This window comes from Vipera ursinii (genome assembly GCF_947247035.1).
Source record: "Vipera ursinii genome assembly, chromosome: Z".
Taxonomy (NCBI): Eukaryota; Metazoa; Chordata; class Lepidosauria; order Squamata; family Viperidae; genus Vipera; species Vipera ursinii.
Genome location: NC_139517.1, coordinates 39707861 through 39730568, shown reverse-complemented (window position 1 = coordinate 39730568; position 22708 = coordinate 39707861). Strand labels below are relative to the sequence as shown.

The 22708-nt window shown below is 38.6% G+C and overlaps 1 protein-coding gene across 1 annotated transcript; it reads right to left on the bottom strand.

Moving 5' to 3' along the window:
• Window positions 1–217: 217 nt before the first annotated feature.
• Window positions 218–20699, bottom strand: ODAD4 (outer dynein arm docking complex subunit 4; the record flags this gene model as incomplete). Its single annotated transcript, XM_083379116.1, has 12 exons — window positions 218–743; window positions 2860–2938; window positions 4198–4298; window positions 5787–5983; window positions 6726–6812; window positions 10191–10398; window positions 11783–12007; window positions 16503–16656; window positions 18070–18131; window positions 18948–19101; window positions 19487–19618; window positions 20586–20699. 12 exons carry the CDS (start codon window positions 20697–20699, stop codon window positions 451–453), a joined length of 1806 nt encoding a protein of 601 aa, XP_083235242.1. The 3' UTR covers window positions 218–450.
• Window positions 20700–22708: the final 2009 nt, after the last annotated feature.

Genomic DNA, 22708 nt, shown 5'->3' with positions numbered 1-22708 from the left:
TCTTGTGCAACCTAATATCCAAAATTATTACTACTGAAAGATTTCATTCTGCAGATGCTTGCTGTCTTTTGCCTAAATTCACATTTATATTGTGAACTGAAATCCTTCAACCAGTTAGCTGTCTTGCAGCTAAGATTAACTTTAATTGGTTGAGCTATTCAGTGGAAGACAATATAAAAATATAAAATGAAATATGCTCAGAATTATTGCTCTTTATTTCAATTAACTAAACTTTATTAAAGAGTCCTACATGAACATATATTTTCTATTTTCTTGCAACCTCTTTATAAAATTATATACTTAATAATTATTTTATTTGCATTTTATTTAGTAGCCTGAACGTCACAAGCAATAATGTAAGGAGAAAATATTGTGAGGCAAAATGGTTTACCACAACAAGACAGTTCCTAAATTACAAACCAAAAGCAATTTTCAACAAACCAAAAGCAGTTATCCCTCAGTTTCCTCACTCAGTTTTTCTGGGTCAGGTTCTTTCTCAGATTCTTGCCCAAGTTCTTCCTGTTCGTCTCCTTTCTTCTCAGTTTCTCCTTGATCTGGTTCTCCCTCCATCTGTTGCATCTCCCCATTCTCCGACGCAAGCGCCTCTTCTCCTTCTTGGGGTGATACCCCTTTCACTTCTTCAGATTCAGGTTTCACAGCTTCCTTCTTTTTTTCTGTATCGTCTGCATCTCTCTTGAGTTCTTCCTCCTCCAACTCTTCTTCCTCCTCTTCATCTTCTAATTCTGGGAAATAATAAAATTTCAATGTTTATATCCATGTGTACTCTCAGGTTTATGACTTCTCAGCCATATTTCCGTTTTACAGCTATGGGAGAGGCAGGAGGAAAAAACACAAAAAAGTGAGGACAATTATGAAAGAAACATAAATGGAAGGCTTTTTATTTCCTGTTCAGAACTTTGAGAGCAGCTATATTATTCTTTTGTGCCTTCACCTACAATATGCAATTGCTTTTTGATAGTGGACTTAAAGGTATGGAGATTCTTGACTTATCAGGAATAGAAAAAGACAGGAGGCCCACTCAACAATCCTCAGATATTCATTCTAGAAAAGAAATGAAGACTACTATGCTGAATTCATGTATACCAACACTGAAGTATAAGCTTAAAATCAAACATAAAAATGTGGTCAATCAAAAATAGAAAGATGCAGTGCTACCTACTAACCAAAAATAAGAGAAATACTGCCACCTACAGGACACGCTTTTCTATGCAGCTGCAACGCTTATTCATTTACTTTTAATCCAAAACCCAAAATCATTGCATTCCAACATTTAATGTTGCCCATAGTTTTTCGAGACATTATTATGTATTAAATACATTTGTAGTGTTTATTTACAAATGCAGGTAATAGAGACTTATCATAGATTTTGTACTTTTAATTAAATTGTCTATTTGCACATTTTATTCTTTATTTTCTGTTCAGCACAATAGGATTAATAGTGTATTACCTCTTTTAATTAATCTGTTTCAGATCCCTGAACATCTGAAATACCATTGACTGTTCCCTCTTTTTCCTATGTCTGTTACAAAATAGAGCTCTAAAATAGCCTTCTTGCTATTGCTAAATTGATGGCTATCACATTCTCGTTGCTTTTTATTTTCCTTGGAGACCACAGGCATCACAGAGTGCTACAAACAGTACTTATGCGATATTGTTTTAATAGTTTATAGATTTAAAATTTGGAATGTAGTACTTTTTATTCAGTTTTGAAATCATATCTCTTATGTTGAATAAGGTGATCCTATTATATAACTCTGAGCTGATTCTTGGTAATCTCAGAAAGGCTACACTATGGAAATGTGGCCAAGATCTAATGATCCAAACAAAACCAAAAGCAAAGTAGAAGAGAAAATAATAACAGAAGATGAAAGTGATATTACTGAAGACTCCTCAAAAGCCCTCCATTTTTAATAAAACCTCAGAGGGGGTAGGGAGAAACTATCCCATAATTGCTATGGAGAAGCAGCATCTTCTAACTTTGGTTCCCCCAAGTTCCAAAGCTGTGGGTCAACAAGGGGGCCCTTCTTACATTATGTAAGAGGCTATACAAAACCCTGTAAGGGAGAAAGTCCCATAGGCACTCAGTTGTCAAGTCATACTTTGCAAATTTAACACATACACTTCTATTTGACTGTAACCAGTGCAGAGCTGACAATATAGGTACAACTTGCTCCCAGATTGGGAGCCAATTAAGATACAAGATGCCTTAGATTGGACTAATTGTGATTTCTGGACAATTATTTAAACAGAGCTCCATACAAAACACATTGCAGTAGTTTGTGAAAATGTTGTTATCACTAGTTCTGCCTGTACCAGGTAAGAAAACAGTTGGTGTATAGGCCAAAGTTGGTTAAAAGTTTTCCCAACTAGAAGCCTCTACGTGCTGTTCAAGCAGAAGCCATGAGTCTGGAAGAACACCCTCCACCCACCCTCCAGTCACAAACCTACAACTGGACAGGTAGTGCCTGTTCAACAGGGATACCGCGTGGCACCTAAGGAGAATCCCAATGTACAAATAGCAACTCCATTTTGCTTGGATTAAATTTAAGCTGTTGCCTTCCATTTGGACTCTCATAGCCTTCAGATACCAATTATTCTTAGCACACTAATGCCACCACATCCAAAATTGTTGGATGACTTCTTTTAGTGATTTCTTACAGATATTAAAAAGCAAGGGGTGGGGGAGAATATCCTTATCATACCCTCATAACTGAAGGACCATCAAGCTGACCTCCGTTCCCCTACCACAACTGATTAAAACCAGGAAGGAAGGAATGGAACCCTGGCAAAACATGTTTGCCTGGAATATTCTGTAATCAACTTGGTTCATATACCAACCTTTCAGTTCACGCATTCTCTCAAGTCTCTGTTCTTCTTTCAACTCTTTGATGAACCCTTTGTTGGCTTCATCCAGAGCCTGGGGAAAAATATAGTCTGAATGCCCAAGAGAAACTTCAGAAAGATTTTAAGAGATATTCTCCTTGCATACTTAAGTTTCTTTAGTGTCAATTTACACACTGAAACAGTATTATCAATATGTGTACTTGTAAGATATGATTAACCAGGAAAAGCATAGGAATTGAGGGATGGAACCCTGTTTTGTTTCTTTAAAGAGAGTGGCACAAGGAAACTCACATATGTAAGTCAAACACAGTTATCTGGCATCTTCCAGTCATCAGAAAGGTGTCACAAGACTCTGTTGAGTGGAAAACTGGGAAAACAATTAAGTTGTTGGATCTGGTAAATTGTGCAGCATGTGATTAGAAATTGAAAGAAAATGTAGTGGCTCTTGACAAACACAGGTCCCAGCTTTATTGACTTTTTAGAACAAGTGAAGAGGTCTGTTGAGTTCTTCAACAATAGCCAGCCAACAATTTCAGGAAAACTACAAGCAACTATGAAGGCACTTCTTATCTATCTGTATATCCCAATATCTTGTTTAGTTTCATGTGTAAAATATGACTTTTCCCCGAATACAGGTAGTCCTCACCCTATGACCATAATTGACTCCAAAATTTATGTTGCTAAGTGAGAAATTTGTTAAGTAAGTTTTGCCACATTTTATTATTTTTCTTTTCACATTTGTTAAGTGAACCACCGCAGTTGGTAAATTAGTAACTCGGCTGTTAAGTAAATCTGGCTTCCCCATTGATTTTGCTTTTTAGGTCACAAAAGGTGATCACATACCCTTGGACACTGACACCATCATAAATATGAACCAGTTGTCAAGCATTCGAATGTAAATCACATGACCATGGAGATGCTGGAACTATGATAAATGTGAAAAATAGCCATGAAGTCATTTTTTTCAGGTGCCATTCTAACTTTGAATAGTCACTAAACGAACTGTTGTAAGTCGAGGATTACCTGTATAACTAATTCTCTATTAAAGCTAGTACTGCATTTTCTTCAATCAAAGGTAATTGTAGCACAATGAAAGGATGCTTTTGCTTTCATAATAGCTTTTGCCTATGCCTCCTGTGGTCTTCTAGATTTACTATCTTCCTGTAAAGAGGCATCACATGTCATGTACTACTTTACTTTCTCAAACTCAGGGCAGCCATAAGCTGCATTTTGGGAAGCCCCTATTTATCTTATCAACTTACCATGAAAAGAAATCATTGGTCCTAATCCTTCATGCAATTTTTTTCCACCCTCCATTTTTGTGTAACTTACAATGATGATTGCCTGCTGAGCTGCATCATTATGAATACGTTTTGCCTTCTCTAGAGCCTTTTCAAAGTATGTGACTGCAGACTGAAAATCCTCCAGTTTAACTGTAAATACATAAAGAGAAACTGACACATGTAGTGTTCATGTGACACATTTCCAAACTGAGTACTGTACAGGAAACAGGATACTACCTACCTAATGTAAAAACTGCCCAGGACTTGAGTAGAACAGTATTTGGTTTTAATTTTTAATATCAATAACATTTTTAACTTTTTGTATAACAACAGTGTTCATTAGATCAAGTCCTTTTGAATGCAGGAATTAAAAGCAGTTAACTGGATGTTTAGTTGTCTCCCTTCATCCTTTTAAAGTTAAGAGATCACTATGCTTTCAAGACATAGAAGCAATCCTGTAGTTTTAAACAGCAATCTGAGTTGGACTCATTTGCATTTTAACAGTGAGCATGTACAAGATAGTCAATATCTTGGCTAACTGAAGTTGCTAAGTTGAATAGTAGGTGGCAATTTTCTCTACCACAACATACTGAACATATCTGTGGAGATTCTCTTATACAGCAAATAATGATAAATGGGTTTTCATTAAATGGGCCACATCTGGAATACTGCATCCAGTTTTGGTCACCATGATGTAAAAAAGATGTTGAGACTCTAGAAAGGGTACAGAAAAGGGCAACAAAGATGATTGGGGGACTGGAGGCTAAAACATATAGTGAACGGTTGCTGGAATTGGGTATGTGTTGTTTAACGAAGAGAAGGGTGAAGGGTGACATGATAGCAGTGTTCCAATATCTCAGGGGCTGCCACAAAGAAGAGGGAGTCAAGCTATTCTCCAAAGCACCTGAAAGCAGGACAAGAAGCAATGGATGGAAACTAGTCAAGGAGAGAAGCAACCTAGAACTAAGGAGAAACTTCCTGACAGTTAGAACAATTACACTGGAAGATTTTAAGAAGAGACTGGACAGCCATTTGCCTGAAATGGTATAGGGCACAGGTCTGCAACCCGCGGCTCCGGAGCCGCATGCAGCTCTTTCAGCCATCTCCTGTGGCTCCCAGTCCTCTGCCATGTGCAGTCCCAAAAAAAGAAAAGTAGAACTAAAAAATTTCAACCAATCAATTCAAATATGCAGGGTAGGTGCATATCTCGCCTTGGCTCCACTCTTCAGTCAAACCCTGTTCTGTGCATGTGCGCATGTATGCGCATGCACACACATTTTTTGCGGCTCCCAGTTTTTCCTTTTGTGAGGGAACCGGTTCCGAGTGGCTCTTTCACTGTTTCAGGTTGCTGACCCCTGGTATAGGGTTTCCTGCCTGAGCAGGGGGTTGGATTAGATGACCTCCAAGGTCCCTTCCAACTACTACTACTACTACTACTACTTATTATTATTATTATTATTATTATTTATTATTATTATTATTATTATTATTATTATTATTATTATTATTATTATTATTATTATTATTATTATTATTATTATTATTATTATTACAGAAGGAACTCTGTTATGTAAAACAGACCCAGTCCAGCCAGTAAAGATAATCATTTGGGTGTAAAGCTTATGCAAAGCAACTTACCCTGTGCCTGTGCCACCAATACACCACCATTGAGCTGCCACTCAATGTCTCCCTCTTCCTCTGCGCACTGCAAGGACTTTTCACCATAGTCTCGAGCTTCAGCTGCTTTGTTGAGTTCTAGGTAACATCTGCCAATTTCGTGGAATAACCAAGTTTTCTCCAAGTTACTCTTCATAAGAGGAATCTTTTCCTCCCAGCTTTGCAAAAAAGAAACGTAAAGATTTATTTACAGAAAATAAATTTAGCCTTTAAAAACATTATTCTAGACTCCCATAAAGCTTCTGCCAAGCCCATTAGTGACAGTATAGTCAGATTCCTGATTTCTATTTTTATATAATTGTCACAAATGATTACAACTCTGTTAAGGGTGGGTCAGAGATGAGATTCAGAGATTAGAGATTACAATTAAAATGGTGGGACCTTATAGGTCTAAAGGAGAGCTGATATATATTTGTCACCATTGAGAGTTGACAGCTAAGACTTCAGGAGGCAAATTTTTGCTTTTGTCAGAGATGGGGATTATACAAGAATCCTAAGCCTAAGTCTAGTGCTAGTTACTATCATCCATATATGATAAACCGGTTTTCAGGAAAAAAACAATTTCAAGTTTCCATAATAATAAAATTTTCTTAATTTAGTAGTTTCAGCCTTTAACATTAAATTTTATGCATCTTCTCATTCTTTGGGACATTCACTAGATTATAAGTAAGGGGTCTCTGTTCCTCCCAATGACCTAACAGTGTGTTGGCTAGGACTGATGGGTTGGCATTTGGAGGCTACAGGTTCCCACTAACCTGGATTCCCACCTTATATCCCTGGCATAGATAGCTGTTAATATATCATTACTTTTCTTTAACTGACATTGCTCTCCTTGATCATTTATAATCAAGTAAAGTTAAAATAGGACAAAGGCCTTATCACTGTTTGACTTCCACGTACGTGTCAATGGCTTCCTGAAAGTTGCCCATACGGGCATGTACCCGACCAATGTTGTCAAGGGCTCTGGAGATGGCATCAGTCAGGTTGCTGCAAAAAAGGCAAAAGCAAATGATCTGATACTATTACAAAAATATCTCATCAGCTATCACCAATCCTGGATACTATCTCTATGCATTAATGTACTGTATAGTGCACTATGAATGTGTACAATACTTGAAAACATGAGTGGCAGTTTATGATTTGTAGTATGCGTGTGACCTCTGCCTCCATTTTGCAGCCCCAATTTACATTTCCAAAATTTAACAGGGGAAACTTCTCAATGTTGCCTATTTATAATGAACTGAAGAGGTGAATAGATGTGTTACATGCCTGTGAAAATACCCCTTATCTTCCAAACCTGAAAAAGGATACACAGTATTTTGCTCTGGTAACTTTGCCCTTGCAGACTAAAAAAAAAGACTGCTGTTAGTAAATTGTCTAGGGAACTCAGACTTGTTTCATCTTTAATATGTATCGTCTGAGAGAAGTGATATGTAGAATCTCCTTGATGTCTCTAATTACTGCTGTATTGCCTGTAGATATCCAAATCCAATTGTCCATAAAAATATAGAAAATTTTTCCCAATGTTTTATGACTGTTAAATATTGCATTACTACATATTAAAATTTACATACTATATTTTATTGTACCTTACTTAATACACCAGGATAATTTATTTATTTTTTATTTTATTTTAATCCCATTTATATCCTGCCCTTCTCCGAAGACTCAGGGTGGCTTACAATTTAAAGCACAAATCAATGTGCTTAGCAATAGCCTTCATTCTATGTATATGCCTGCTTATTAGGGCTTTCGGCCCCATCTCAAGCGGCATTATTACAAAGTCAGCTTTAATTGCCCCCAACAATCTGGGTCCTCATTTTACCTACCTTGGAAGGATGGAAGGCTGAGTCAACCTTGAGCCTGGTGGGATGCGAACCTGCACTAATTGCAGGCAGATGGTGTTACTTAAGGAGGCATTAGCCCACTGCTCCACCAAGGCTCAGTTTTTTATACTGATAAGCTGGTAGGTTTACAGTACAACCATAATGAAGGCTGTCCACTTCAATCACAAGTGGTGACAACTATTACGTTAAACAGACTCATTTAATGGCTTCCAGCCCGTTCTCCCTGATGCCAGTTACTCAAATGCATGGGTCATTAAACAAGCATGGAGTACCTCATGGGTGGATGAGGCCCTGGGAAGCCCATCATTCGCTTCAGTCTAAAGGCAGACAAGCAATAAAAGGCTTTACCAGCTTTATCCCGGCAGTGGTGGTGGTCGTGGTGGGCGGGGGAAATGGCCCAGCCTAGCGCCATATTCCAGTATCAGAGAGGCTTCCAAGCAAGCGTCTGTGGGAAAAGGACCTCTGCCCTAACAGCTGGACATTGGGAGGAGCAATGTTTCCTTTGCTTAAGCCCTTCCCTCTTCCAGAAATCCTCATTTCAATAAACAAACAAACAAACAAACAAAAAAGCTGGCAGACATACTTGTTGATTGTTCTCTCCTGTCCCAAGGTGCTGAAACTAAACTCTCCACCCCTGCCCTCCAATCTCAATCCCATTTAACCACCTCATTTGCTAATTTACTGCAGGTCTGGAAAGCTGATGAAAAAAATTATTAAGTTCTTAGCTTGACAAGTGACTGCCAGGCTGAAGAGTAGAGGAAAGGAAGAACTCAAGCAAAAAAAATAAAATAAAATCTTCCTGCAACTTGTGTGGAGATGAAAAAAAAGTTCAGCTCAAAAGAAAAAGCAGCTACAGCACAAATGTGCAACAAATGGCCGCAGCAGAAAGCTGGGTCCTAAAGGGAATCATATAGGCAACACTTAAGCAAGGGAAAAATTTAGGGAAGCTTGTTCTGGAGCTGCCACTGTTGCATGTCCAGAAGCCCAGCAAGAGCCAGGGAAGGTTTGCAGTCTCTCAATGGCCAGCTGAGCAGAGCAGAAAGCTCGGAAAGCAACTGCCATTTCTGCTACAAATGGTTGAAGCGCTGAAAATGACAGCTGCTTCCAGGAGGTATGGGGAACAGGCCAGAGCAATCAGGACAGGATGGTGGGGGCAGAGATGTGAAGGGGCTGGGATCCTTGTGGTTGGTCATAAGAATGAATGACTGCAGGTGCACTGCAGCCACCATCACTTTGAAACAGGGCCATATGTAGCTTTTGTGGGTTCTGTCGTAACTTCGAATGTCCGTTAAGTGACCGGATGTATCCCGAGAGCTATCTGAATAGGTTTATTTGAATTTGTTTTTATAGATTTTATAATATTTGTAACTTTACATTGTATTTAACTCTCCTTATTAATTTTATATGGAGAATGTATTGTATATTATTATATTTTTTTTCTTACTCTACACTGGTCATGGATCAAAATATAAAGTTTTTCCCCCCTCAAAGATGGGTATCTTTTCCGCTTCTGCCAAAGTTGCCTATCTCTGCTTTAAAGAGTACAAAGGGCCCCAGCCAAACAGCAGAGGAGGCTTGGAATATTATTCTGCTTTTTAAAGTATTGCAAGAACAAATCAATTATATCAATAACTGATTAAAAAAGGAGATTAAAGAAAACAATTACATGATATGGATCATTTTTTAAATTGTTAAAAACTTATCTATTAAAAAAAATCTTTTCTTTTACATATTTGAGAGAGCAATAGGGTAAGGATTGCAATTCAACCTTTTTTAATGGCTAATGCTGAATTTTTGTGATCATTGGAGAGTGAAATCACAGCAGAAATAATTTAATTCAGTAAAATGATTATCTTGAAACTATAGGTTAATCGTAAATCTTGGAATTAGTGTGCCTAAATCGTAAAATGTCATTAAAGGGCCTCAGCAATTGAGAGAAAGTAGTACAGTGGAAAACTCCACTTACTTTTATCTTTTTTTAACCATTCCACCGCAAATAACTCTAAGCTCAAGATAATAGAGATATTATAGGGAAGTTAGACAGGACAGACTTGTCTAGCAATGGAAACTTTCTTCCAAGCAGCTCAGGAGAAGTGCATACACTGATATTTATTTATTTATTTATTTATTTTAATTCTATTTATATCCCGCCCTTCTCTGAAGACTCAGGGAGGCTTACAAGCTTAGCAGTAGCCTTCATTCTATGTATATGCCTGCTTATTAGGGCTTTCACACACACACCCCTCAAGCGGCATTATTACAAAGTCAGCTTAATTGCCCCCAACAATCTGGGTCCTCATTTTACCTACCTCGGAAGGATGGAAGGCTGAGTCAACCTTGAGCCTGGTGGGACTCAAACCTGCACTAATTGCAGGCAGCTAGTGTTACTTAAGGAGGCATTAGCCCACTGTTGACCACACACTGTTTTCTAATCATTAAAAACTAAAACATCTTAATCCCTCGGGTAATTTTGTTTTTCCCAGGAAAGGCAAAAACTGGGTGATTGCTTCTTTCCTACTTTTCTTTGGCAATGTCCAGATCTAGCCGATGGTTCTGCAAAGCTGCCATCATATTCCCCATCTCAATGTGAGCGTTTCCAATGCAGCTGTAAAGATTTCCAGCCAGCTCGCTCCTGTTGGAGATTTCATCATCAGACCAGCTCTGGATTTTTTTCAGTACTTGCTCAGCTTTCTGGCAACTTCTTTCAGGGCAGCCACTGGTCAGCACTTAAGGAGAAAAAAAAAGGGGGGGGGTGAAACACCTCTGCATGAGCAAATACGGCAATCAAGCATGCACGCACTGAAACAATGCACAGAATTTCGGGACAATCATATGAAACACTTATTTAACACAAACTATCAAGTTTTTCTCAGCAGGTTTGAGGATAATAGCTAATTTAAAGGTAAAGGTAAAGGTTCCCCCGCACAGGCGTGCTAGTCGTTTCCAACTCTAGGGGCCGGTGCTCATCTCCGTTTCAAAGCCGAAGAGCCAGCGCTTGTCCGAGGACATCTCCGTGGTCATGTGGCCAGCATGACTAGACGCCAAAGGCACACAGAACGCTGTTATCTTCCCACCGTAGTGGTCCCTATTTTTCTACTTGCATTTTTTACGTGCGTTCGAACTGCTAGGTTGGCAGAAGCTGGGATGAGCAATAGGCGCTCACTCTGTTACGCGGCACTCGGGATTCGACCCACCAAACTGCCGACCATTTGATCGACAAGCTCAGTGTCCTAACCCACTGAGCCACCGCGTCCCTTAATAGCTAATTTAGGTGGTGTTAAAAAGAAACAAGATACATTCATAAGACAGGACAATTAATGGCCATTAAAGTTGATTCCTACAGTATATATCTCCAGAATCACAGGCAATCTAACTCAAATACCAGCAAGAAAAGCCTTAGATACTTCCATGCATTGCTTATAGTTTTAGATTATATGTCAATTATAATGAAAAATGAATCATTTATTGCACCTGTGCATTAAATTGTATTATTATTTTATCTTATTTTTCTTTTTTCCCCTATTTTATTTTTTATTTTTCTAAATAAAAGCCCTCCAAGATTTCTCCATGCATGAGAACTTCATGAACAAACCTGATTGGGTAATGAGTGACACAGAATGCTAGAGTATAAATGAAGCAGCAGTGTTTCTCTTATATTCTTAAATTTGCCTGGAGTTTAGTACAGTTTGATACATTTCACATATATCTAAAAGAATAATTCTCTCACAAAACAATGCTAGAAAATATCAAAAGACATTCAGATAATACCAAAAAACAGATTTTGGAATCTGCTACTTTCTGAGGCTACAGGAGATAATATTTTAGAAGAACAAGTACCACTCAGAGAACTTACTAATGGGTGCTGAGGATATTTTTTTTAGTAAGAAATATGATCCTAGATACCAAAATATTATATTCTATACATTAAGAAGTCACACATATTACATACAGTATATTATTTCAAACAACTGGCAAAAAACAAGTTGGCAGGATCCTGAAAGCACATTTTCTTATTTAGGACAATCGTTGTTCTGTAAATATTGCAGATCTATCTTATTTGAGGCAGCACACAAGCAATCCCATTAATAAATTTTCACCTGAGCCACCTACGCATATCAATGTCCTCCATGCTCTTTAGTATGTATCTTGCCACCTCAGAGGGCTTCCGCTTTTGATCCCGGGTCCATCTTTTCAACATAAGCTTGCGATCTCTGATCCGGGCATAAATAGGCTTTTGCTGCTGCCAGAAATCTGTGCGAGTATCCAGGTAGGAAAGACCCTCCTGAAGTAAGTCTCCAACAGTTACTCCCTGCTTGGTAACGCTTTTGATCAACTCTGCAAGAAAGCCAGAAGCAAAAATAGGGTGAGTTATTTTGAGTAGATAAGTAATAGATATATTATAAATCCAGTTGGTGTTAACATACTATATTTGCTAGACTCAAGAGTACTCTTCTCAAATGTGGTTTCCTCTATAAATGTTTTCCAGACACTTCTGAAAGAGAGCTTATTTAAAGAAAAACTTCCAAAAGTTGATATGCTGGTAGTCTTTGACTAATGACCACAATTGAGCCCAAAATTTCTATTGCTAAGTAAGACAGTTATTAACTGAGTTTTGCCCCATTTTACAACCATTCTTGCCACAGTTCTTAAGTGATTCACTGCAGTGGTTAAGTTAGAAATATGATTGTTAAATGAATCTGGTTTCCCCGTTGGCTTTGCTTGTTAGAAGGTTGCAAGGGGGTTATGGAGTTTGCAGTATCCGCTGGGATGCTGCAACCATCAAAAATGAATCATTTGCCAAGCATCTGAATTTTGATCACATGATCATGAGGATGCTGCAATGGTTATAAATGTGAAAAACAGTGATAAATCACTTTTTTCAATGCTCTTGTAAGTTTGATAGGTCACTAAATGAACTGTTGTAAGTCTATGGACAAAAAGATCTGTAGGAAGATTTTTTTTTAATTTTAATTCCATTTATATCCCACCCTTCTCCGAAGACTCAGGGCGGCTTACAAGCTTAGCAGTAGCCTTCATTCTATGTATATGCCTGCTTATTAGGGCTTTCACACACACACCCCAAGCGGCATTATTACAAAGTCAGCTTAATTGCCCCCAACAATCTGGGTCCTCATTTTACCTACCTCGGAAGGATGGAAGGCTGAGTCAACCTTGAGCCTGGTGGGATGCGAACCTGCACTAATTGCAGGCAGCTGGTGTTACTTAAGGAGGCATTAGCCCACTGCTCCACCAAGGCAGTTTTTCCCCCACAACTAGTAAGCATGAAGATGAAAGAAGTCTTTCAGAGGAAGAAATTTCCTTAAAAATATTTCAATCACTTTTTAAATTATTCAAGCAAAAAAATGCTATTGAAATTCAAATAACCAAAGCAGAAATCCATGCAAATACAAATTCAAAATGTTTGAATTGTGATTGTTTAATTAAATAAATCTTACAGTTTATAATATGGGGCTAATCTCTCTTTTAAAACAATACTGGCCTCTGTAGATATGTGGGGCTTATATGGGTATGTCATTTTAAATCTTCCTGAGCAGAGGCAACTGATCAGCCAATATCTATATTAACTAAGGATTATGAGAACAAAAGTCCAACATATTCAGCAGCTGTGTTAGAATCTATAAAAATATGGATGTTTTCAAATTAACTAGAACACTTCATCAAGTAAAGATGATGAATCAAGTATTGCTTACCCAATTAACAACAACAATAACAATAATAACCACCACCTTTGAGGTCTTTTAGTCCAACACCCTGCTCAGGTAGGAAACCCTATCCAGGCATGTCAAACTTGTGTTGTAACGTGATATCGCGCGATGTATTGCGAATTTTCCCCCAATTGCCAGCAATGGTGTGGGCGCGGTTTCAGTGTGACGCATCCAGCCCATGAGCCGGCATTTTGACACACCTGCCCTATACCATTTCAGACAAATTGTGAGTCTCTTCTTAAAAACTTCCAGTGTTCACAATTTCTGGAGGCAGGTTGTTCCACTGATTAATTGTTCTAACTGTCAGGAAATTTCTCCTTAGTTTTAGGTTGCTGCTCTCTTTGATTAGTTTCCATCCATTGCTTCTTGTCCTGCCTTCAGGTGCTTTGGAGAATAGCTTGACTCCCTCTTCTTTGTGGCAGCCCCTGAAATATTGGAATACTGCTATCATGTCACCCCTAGTCCTTCTCTTCATTAAACTAGACATACCCAATTCCAGCAACCGTTCCCTATATGTTTTAGCCTCCAGATCTCCAATCATCTTTGTTGCTCTTCTCTGTACTCTTTCCATAGTCTCAACATCTTTTTTACATCATGGTGACCAAAATTGGATGCAGTATTCCAAGTGTGGCCTTACCAAGCCATTGTAAAGTGGTATTAGTACTTCACGTGATCTTGATTCTATCCCTCTGTTAATGCAGCCTAGCACTGTTTTGGCTTTTTTTGGCAGCTGCAGCACACTGCTGATTCATATTTAAGTGATTCTCTACTAGGACTCCAAAATCCCTCTCACAGCTACTATTATTGAGCAAGGTACCACCTATACCAGAGGCCCCCAACCTTTTGGGCACCAGGGACTGGTTCTGTGGAGAAAGATTTTTCCATGGACCAGAGGGGGGTGGTGGTTTCATGTGCTGCCTGCATCCAGCGGATGAAGTTTCACTTGTTTGTGTGGCCCGATTGCTGGTATGCGGTGGCCCGGTGCCGGTCCACAGACCTGGGGTTGGGGACCCCTCACTTATACTGTACCTGTGCATTTGTTTTTTTCTTGCCTAAATGTAGAACCTTATTTTTTACCATTGAATTTCAAGTCTGACAAGATCCTTCTGCATCTTAAGCCTATCTTCTGGAGTGTTGCCTATTCCTGCCAGCTTGGTGTCGTCTGCAAATTTGATGAGTTCCCCATCTAACCCTTATCCAAATCATTGATGAAGATGTTGAAGAGCACTGGGCCCAGAACAGAGACCTGGAGCACCCCACTGCACACTTCCCTCCATGTAGATGCAGTTCCATTGCGGACCACAAACTGAGGACAGCCGGTCAGCCAACTATGAATCCATCTGGTGGTGATGCTGTCTAACACACATTTTTCTATCTTATCAAGTAGTATGTTGTGGTCTACTTTATCAAATGTCTTACCAATGTTCAAGTAAATGATATCCACAGCATTCCTCTGGTCCAATAATTTTGTCACCTGGTCAAAGAATGCAATAAGATTTCTCTGGCATGATCTGTTTTTGACAAACCTATGTTGGCTTTTGGTAATGACTTTATTTAGGTGTTCGCTGATTCATTGTTTATCTTTTCCAGAATCTTCCCAGGTATTGGGGTCAGGCTGATAAGTCTGTAGTTTCCTGGATCCATTTTTTTTTCTTTTTTGAAGATGGGAACTACATCAGATCTTTTCCAGTGCTCTAGTAGTTCCCCAGTGCTCCAGGATCTTTGAAAGATAGTTCAGTGGTTCTGAGATCACGTCTGCCAGTTGCTTCAGAACCTTGGGGTGTAATCCATTTGGTCCTGGTGATTTGAACTCATCTAGGGTGAACAGGTGCTCACTTACCATTTTCTTGCCTATCTTAACTTATGTTTCTTATCTGTTTTTTATTGTACTTTCTTTGATAGGTTGGACTGTTTTCTCCCTTTGTGTAAACACATGCAAAAAAAAAACAAGTTATTCTGCTTTCTCCCTGTTGCTTGTCACCTTCTTGCCACTTTCTCCGCTAATGGACCATCATTTCCTTAACTTTTTTCTTGCTTTTTACGTGTTGAAAGAAGCTTTTTTTGTTACTTTTGACTTTTCTCACAAGCCTGAGTTCATTTTGAGCCTTAGCTTTCCTCACTTCATCTTTGCATGCTCGAGCTATTAGCTGATATTGTGCCCTAGTTATGTGTCCCTCTTTCCACTTTTTATACTTGTCCTTTTTGCTTTTCATTTATCTAGTATTAGTTTACAGTGATTTTACTCAGTCTGCTACCAATATCAGATGTTTTTCATTGGAGATGTTAAGGATTGAATAGAATTGTCTGGTTCACAAATAATGCTAAATCATACATTACAGTTTGCAGGTTATAATGCTGGACAAAAACATTCTGTAGCACTAAAATCGAATCACTTTATGGTTTAATGTATACGTGAGCCCAACCTCTTCAAAGAAGCTATCCTATTGCTGATAGGTAATATCAGCACACCTAACAGACTACCTTAAAAAAATAGAAAACACAAAATCAGTACAGATATAATAGGAAACATTGAGTGATGCAGCAAGAAACTAAGGGATCATACATTTTTTCTTTTCTGCTCTTGTGTTTCATTGATCTGTATCCTTTTCTATTTTGAAATAGAAAATATAACTATGGTCCGCTTGTTAAGATGAAATAACTATTGCTTGCCTCAAATCAGATTTAGAAGAAAGGAATCAAAGTGTGTGATTGGTGTTTGAGCCCCCCTATTTTAGCCTACCAACACCAGAAAGCTCTACCTGAAGGTAATCTTACAGAGCCAGTCAACTTCTCTCTCTTCAACAATCCTTTCCATGGACTTGTCAACTAAGGAAACTGCATAATTGCAGAGGATTCTGAAACTTGTTAAAATATGCTTGTACTTCACTAGCAAGCTTTTGCATTTTTGCTATTATCCCTTCACAAGCTGTCTGTTCCTTAACCATGGGAACAACTTTAGTACTGCACATTGCAGAAAAGATTATTAACCTAGACAAGAAATCACTTTCCTAAAAAAGTCAATTTCATAGGGGCAGACAAGCTAATGAGGTGTGTAGTTCTGAGATTCCCAGGCCCCACACTATACAAATGCACTAAATTAAAACCTTCATCCTTGAGCAGTTTTTCCAGAAAAGCCTTGTCAACATAGAGCTCTCCTAGGAGCTGCCGTTCCATCTTCTCATTCCTCACAGGGGCCTGTTGTTTACTTAGGTACTTTGCATCCTTCTTGATATGGAGTTTTTGCTTTGCTTTTTTACTCTAAGAAAAGAAAAGAAAAAAAATACAAGGACAATTATTTTTTACTTTTCCTTTCTCTGCAGCATTATTTCTTCAGAAAGAAACAAAAAAGGAGCCCTGGAAGATAGCAATGCTGTCCCTCAAACTAATAGATCCAGGAGCACAGATTAAAACAAACTGAACATTTCAGATTGAGATGGAAAAGGGGTTTCCACAATGTGAGAGGTTTGGGATAATATGATTAAAAACTCAAGAATTATGTCAATCAGTGAACTCATGTAGATGGTGATTCAGGGTATGAACTGTAAACACAAAACACCTTGTCTTACACATTCTATTACTTCACTATGCAACTTCCTCCAAAACACCAATTTAAGGGCAGTAATGATACTCCCCTATTTTAGAAGGTTTTCTCTAGATGCTTAGCTAATGTATATGAAGCTATTTAAACAGTTGACAAGTATAAATAGAAATAGATAAAACATTTGGCATTTTAAAAATCCAGTTTTAAATGAAGGGAATTTAAGGATATGACTGGAACATTCACAATCTAGGCAAAGTGAACGGCTTTTAAAGTGTGATTATTATTTTCATGACCTTCTGTTCTGATATTGTTGGTTTCTGCATGGTGCATGCTCTATTTTTGCCCCATTAAAATATTGTATGAATAATGGAATATATTTCGTATCAGGTCAGTGGGTTAAGACGCTGAGCCTGTCGATCAGAAGATCAGCAGTTTGGCGGGTCGAATCCCAAGTGCCGCGTAACAGAGTGAGCGCCTATTACTCGTCCCAGCTTCTGCCAACCTAGCAGTTCGGAAGCAAGTAAAAATGCAAGTAGAAAAATAGGGACCACTACGGTGGGAAGGTAACAGCGTTCCGTGCGCCTTTGGCGTCTAGTCATGCCGGCCACATGACCACGGAGACGTCCTCGGACAAGCGCTGGCTCTTCGGCTTTGAAACAGAGATGAGCACCGGCCCCTAGAGTCGGAAATGACTAGCACGCATGTGCGGGGGAACCTTTACCTTTACCTTTTTATACACTATACAGTACAATAGATTACTGTAGTCAGCATCATCACTAGTATCCAACACTTTGGAAGTTGTTTTCCTTCAGGTGAGATCAAGTGGCTCAGGAAAAATAACTGATCAAATATCATCTTATGCAAAACAAGTAAAAAGCAAATAGAAATTTTAATTATTTTTTAATATTCATAAACTATTCATACATGGATAGGATGAAAGTAGTCTTCAGGGAATGAAGATATTGCTACTTTCTTGAACCATTGTTCAAGAAAAAGGTCAATGAATTGCAAAACCCCACCATTCTTATTATCTAACCTGCCCCAATGTCATGAAACCCATTCCACTTTTTCTATTTACTCCTAGAATAGGCACAAGATAACCACTTTGGGAAAAGCTGGAGAGACTATACCTCTGCCTGGCGACTCAAAAAGCAGAGATCTGCTCTATTCTCCAATCTCACGGATGATGGGCCTACAGACAGAGAAGGTAGCAAGTGGTCAGGAAGGCCCTAAAAAGCACCTACTGCAAGTAGTAGCCATGATATGTGCAAGAAAGAATATCAAACTTATTAAAACACACACACATTTCAATTCTCTATAGTCATACTTTTTTTGAAAACATAGTTTATAATATCACAAAATATTTCAAGTGTGGATGAATCACAGTTTTGTATAATGGCGTATTATCTTTATTTCCCCAATGTATTTTCCTTAAGATACCATTGCCTTATCTGGATGTGTAGTATACAAACCAGTGTACAATACAATATTGAATTAGGGTCAGTGCTATCCTGCTTAAAGTCTACCTTCCATCATGGAAATTCAGTGGGTGACTCTGGGTCAATCACTGTCTTTCAATCACTTAAAAAGATAGTTTAAGGAAAATTTGGAGGAGGGAACACTATGTATGATCCCTTGTGCTCCTGAAAGAAAGGCAATCTATCAAACTGAAGATAGAACCAGAATCTTTTTTAGAAAGCATTTTAAAAATATCCCATTTGTTTCCTTTAGAAATATGGGAAATAATAATGAGATGGGCTGTAAAAAAACTTTCAGTTACAAAAGTAGTTGTTCTTGAAGGCTACATTAATACTTTATTTGGTTTTGAAAAGAACAAAATGAATTCTCTGGTTCATTTACTTTTTGCAGAAGTGAAAATCATGTATTATAGACAGTCGTCACACAGCACAATATTTGACTGGGGTTTTTTTTCATATGTTTTCTATCACATTCAAGTCAGACAGATAAAATAAAATAACCTTATATCAAAGAAAACCATATTGCTTACTTCCAACTGAATTTTCAATTGCTTCTTTGGACTTCTGAATACCCAGTCTGAATTTCTGCAAATCAGGGCGAAGTTTGTGCCCTCGATGATAAAAGACCAAAGCAAATTCAAAATCGCCCATGGTATACAAGGCTTCTGCTTTTTGATACAATCCCTGCAACAGAAAGGAAAACTATGAGACTGAAAAAAGAACAATAGGAAGAAATATATATTGTATGTGCAAGTGAACAGCAAATATACATACATTTGTCCCAACATCCAATAATTTGTCAGATATGATCAACTGGAATTAGAGCACAATTCAGGAACATTTTCCCTCTCCATTACCAGTTTTATACTGTTTTATTTAATTCTTTTTAAGAAATATTCTTCCAATTTATCCCTTTGCACGTCTAATTTGCATTTCTTTCAATATGATTTTCTAACCCAGTATTTTTTTCCCAGAATTGGGAAAAAGACATCTTTCTTCTAGCAATAAACTAGATAACCCTTGACAAATTTTGAAACCTCTTGAGTATGGAATAACTATCTCTGCTTACCTTAGTAAATTCTTTGTCAGCAGTCAGAGAGGCTTCTGCATCTTTTAGGGCATTTTCTGTATCTCCAAGTCTCAAGTAGCATTTTGAACGGGAAACAAGGCAGTTCCTGTCACCAGGTTGAAGCTGTAAGGCCTAACCCATAAAAATAATTGTTTTCAATCTCCCTTTTATTATTACTGCTATAAGCTGAGCATTTCATACCCAATATTTCTCTGGTGAAAACAGAGATGTATTTTTCTTATGCATATATTGTATTATATGATTTATAAGCTGCACTCCATTGTTATTTATTGCTAAACACTGGATGTTGTGATCATATTCTCTGCAGTACCTATACTCTCTGTCTTAAGTATCTTATTCTTGATATGAATGCCATGAAAAATTCTTTCTCTCCAGCTTTTCTTCTTTTATCCTTTTCCTCCATTTGTGTTTACAGAAAGATCTAATAATAAAGGAAACATAATATTGCAGCAACATGCATATTTACTGATGAGAAAGCTTCATCTCAAAGATAGTAGGGAGCACAGAGCCAAATGAAAAATGAACAAGAAATTTGCTTTGTCGCTGTTGTTACCAGCTTTGAAAACTTGCAGGACCCTGGCGGTTGATCAGTGTCTCCTACACTGCCTTCTCTATTCGGATAGCATATCTAAACAGCAAATATCTGGACAATCAGAGTGCCGTAAAGGCAGGCAGAAAATTCTAACTTTTTGTTGCCCCTCATAATTACTGGAGCTTAGATGCAATAGCCTAATTCACTGCCTCCTTCCAGCTACAATGTCCCATTGTTGCAGCATTCCCCAGTCACACAGAACTTGACCTAATCACATCTGGGGACCTGATCTGGCTACCCAGGTGACCCAGATGCAAGTCCCCAGCCTGCCATGCAGCTCTTCGGATGACCTGAGGCCCATCTCTGTGCAGCTTTGCTATGGAAAGGAGATCAAACAAGGCTCTTGAACTCCTCTTCATGGGATTCCCGCTCAAGTATTAACCTTTCCCAGCTTTCGATTAAATCTGCCTGCCCGCTTAGGAGGCAGACTCATTTCTCCCCGTCCATCTAGCAACTTCTCCGAATATCCATATAGAGAATGCTCACGTAGGTGTAGTAGGACAGAGCTTTGCTGAGCTCCCCGCGCCGGCTAAGCATAGTTCCTTCCGCCATGAGGCTAGGAAAAGTCCCACGCAAAACTTCCCCCTCGTTGTCCCCCATCTTGGAAGAAGACAAAGCCGAGAAAGACGCGACGCAGGTTGCCTGGCAACCTGAAGCCTAGCAACTGCAATACTTCCGGAGATTCGACGGAAAGCCGAATGGATCAAAGGATTGCAAGACTGGAACAAGCTCTCCAGTAGCTTAGAAAATTATGTAGTATTAGGATTGTCGTGCAAAATTCCGAACGATCACTAGATGGCTTGTTGTATAGATTTTTATACTCCAAATATAGTATCCCTATTTCATATGGGTTTCCTTTTGCAGAACTATTAATCTAAATTAAACTGTGCCCGATTTTGTTTATTCTTTGGCTGTCACTGTTCCTTTCCTCTATTAAAAATCACATCTTTGAGCAGAGACTTTATTTAAGCATCTCTTCATAATTTAACAAAGGAAAAAAGTAAAGTCTCCTTCAAGACAAGCTCATCTGGTAGGGATTACATGGACAGATCCTTGAAAATGCTTCTGCGTGTACTGCAACCTGGTAACACAACATCTGCAAGCAAACAAGTTCAGAGAGCACCAAGCACACCACAATTTTTCTGTTTTCAGATGGAGAGATGTACAAAGTGGCCTCATCATAACAGGTTCAGTAGAAATTCTTTTAAAGCACACTAGACAGATAATAGTTGCTTCCCATTTTTAATAAGGTAAGTTCTAGTCAAATTTGATTCATTTCTTGGCAGATCCACAGATCCCTTAAGTAGAAAACAGACAATAGGCTAATAAAAATAGAAGAAATAGTATTTTAGTTTCTCAGCAAAATAGTTGGCAGGTCATTGTAGAATCAATTGACTTCAGGCTCTTATCATGCTACATCAGCCTTCCAGGGGTACTGCTGATGAATTTTTTTTTTGTTTTTTTTATTACATTTATATCCTGCCCTTCTCCGAAGACTCAGGGCGGCTTACAAGCTTAGCAGTAGCCTTCATTCTATGTATATGCCTGCTTGTTAGGGCTTTCACACACACCCCAAGCGGCATTATTACCAAGTCAGCTTAATTGCCCCCAACAATCTGGGTCCTCATTTTACCTACCTCGGAATGATGGAAGGCTGAGTCAACCTTGAGCCTGGTGGGACTCGAACCTGCACTAATTGCAGGCAGCTGGTGTTACTTAAGGAGGCATCAGCCCACTGCTCCACCAAGGCAGTGGTGATTATTGCCATAATCTTCCTGGTTTCATGGTCAAATAGGAAGGGTAGTTAACACCACTGAACAGTATTCAAAATGGGTGAAGTAGGATAGTGTGGGAAGTCAGCCCCCCAGAGAAGGAAATATTAAAAGGGCAGAAAAATATATTTCCTTAAAGGATCTTAAAGAGGCAGAAAAGCATGCCCAGTTTTCTTAATAGCCCCAAATCTAGGGAAGAAAGATCCCTAGAATCAACACCAAAAATCTAATAGTCAAAAGCCACGGCCCCAGGGAAGCAGGATATGACCCTTGGGACATAATAGGATTAACCTGCCACCATCAGAATACCAGAAGGGCACACCGAGTCTCAGGTCAAAATATATGACACAGGAAATATAAAGCCTCAAACAGGAACAGGAAACAATCTCAAGGGCTCAAGAAGGTATAAAAACCCACTCCTTACATGTGCTCATTCTCTCTTTTTTCCAGAGCCATCTTCCTGTCTGGCAATCCTCTTCAATAAACTGTAACCTTCTTTCTAAAGCAGTCACCATGTTGTTTATTCCCAGCTTGGACTGAACCATGATGAAGACTTTTCTTTCAACAATAATAAACAAGGCCAAACGTAACAGAATGAAATTGTGGAGAGAGTAAAATTCTTATCCCTGTCTTTGAAAATCCCAGAATGAGGGATGCACACTTCGGAAAGGGGGGGAAAAAGTAAGAGTTGCATGAAATCTCAAAACAGAACATGATTTTTAGAAAGTGAATGCAGTTTCTGGGTGCATAAATAAAGTCATAATTTTCTGGGAATGAGAAAGAAACATTTGACAAAAAATATTTGGCATTAAACAGGGCGGACTAGAGCATCTACCT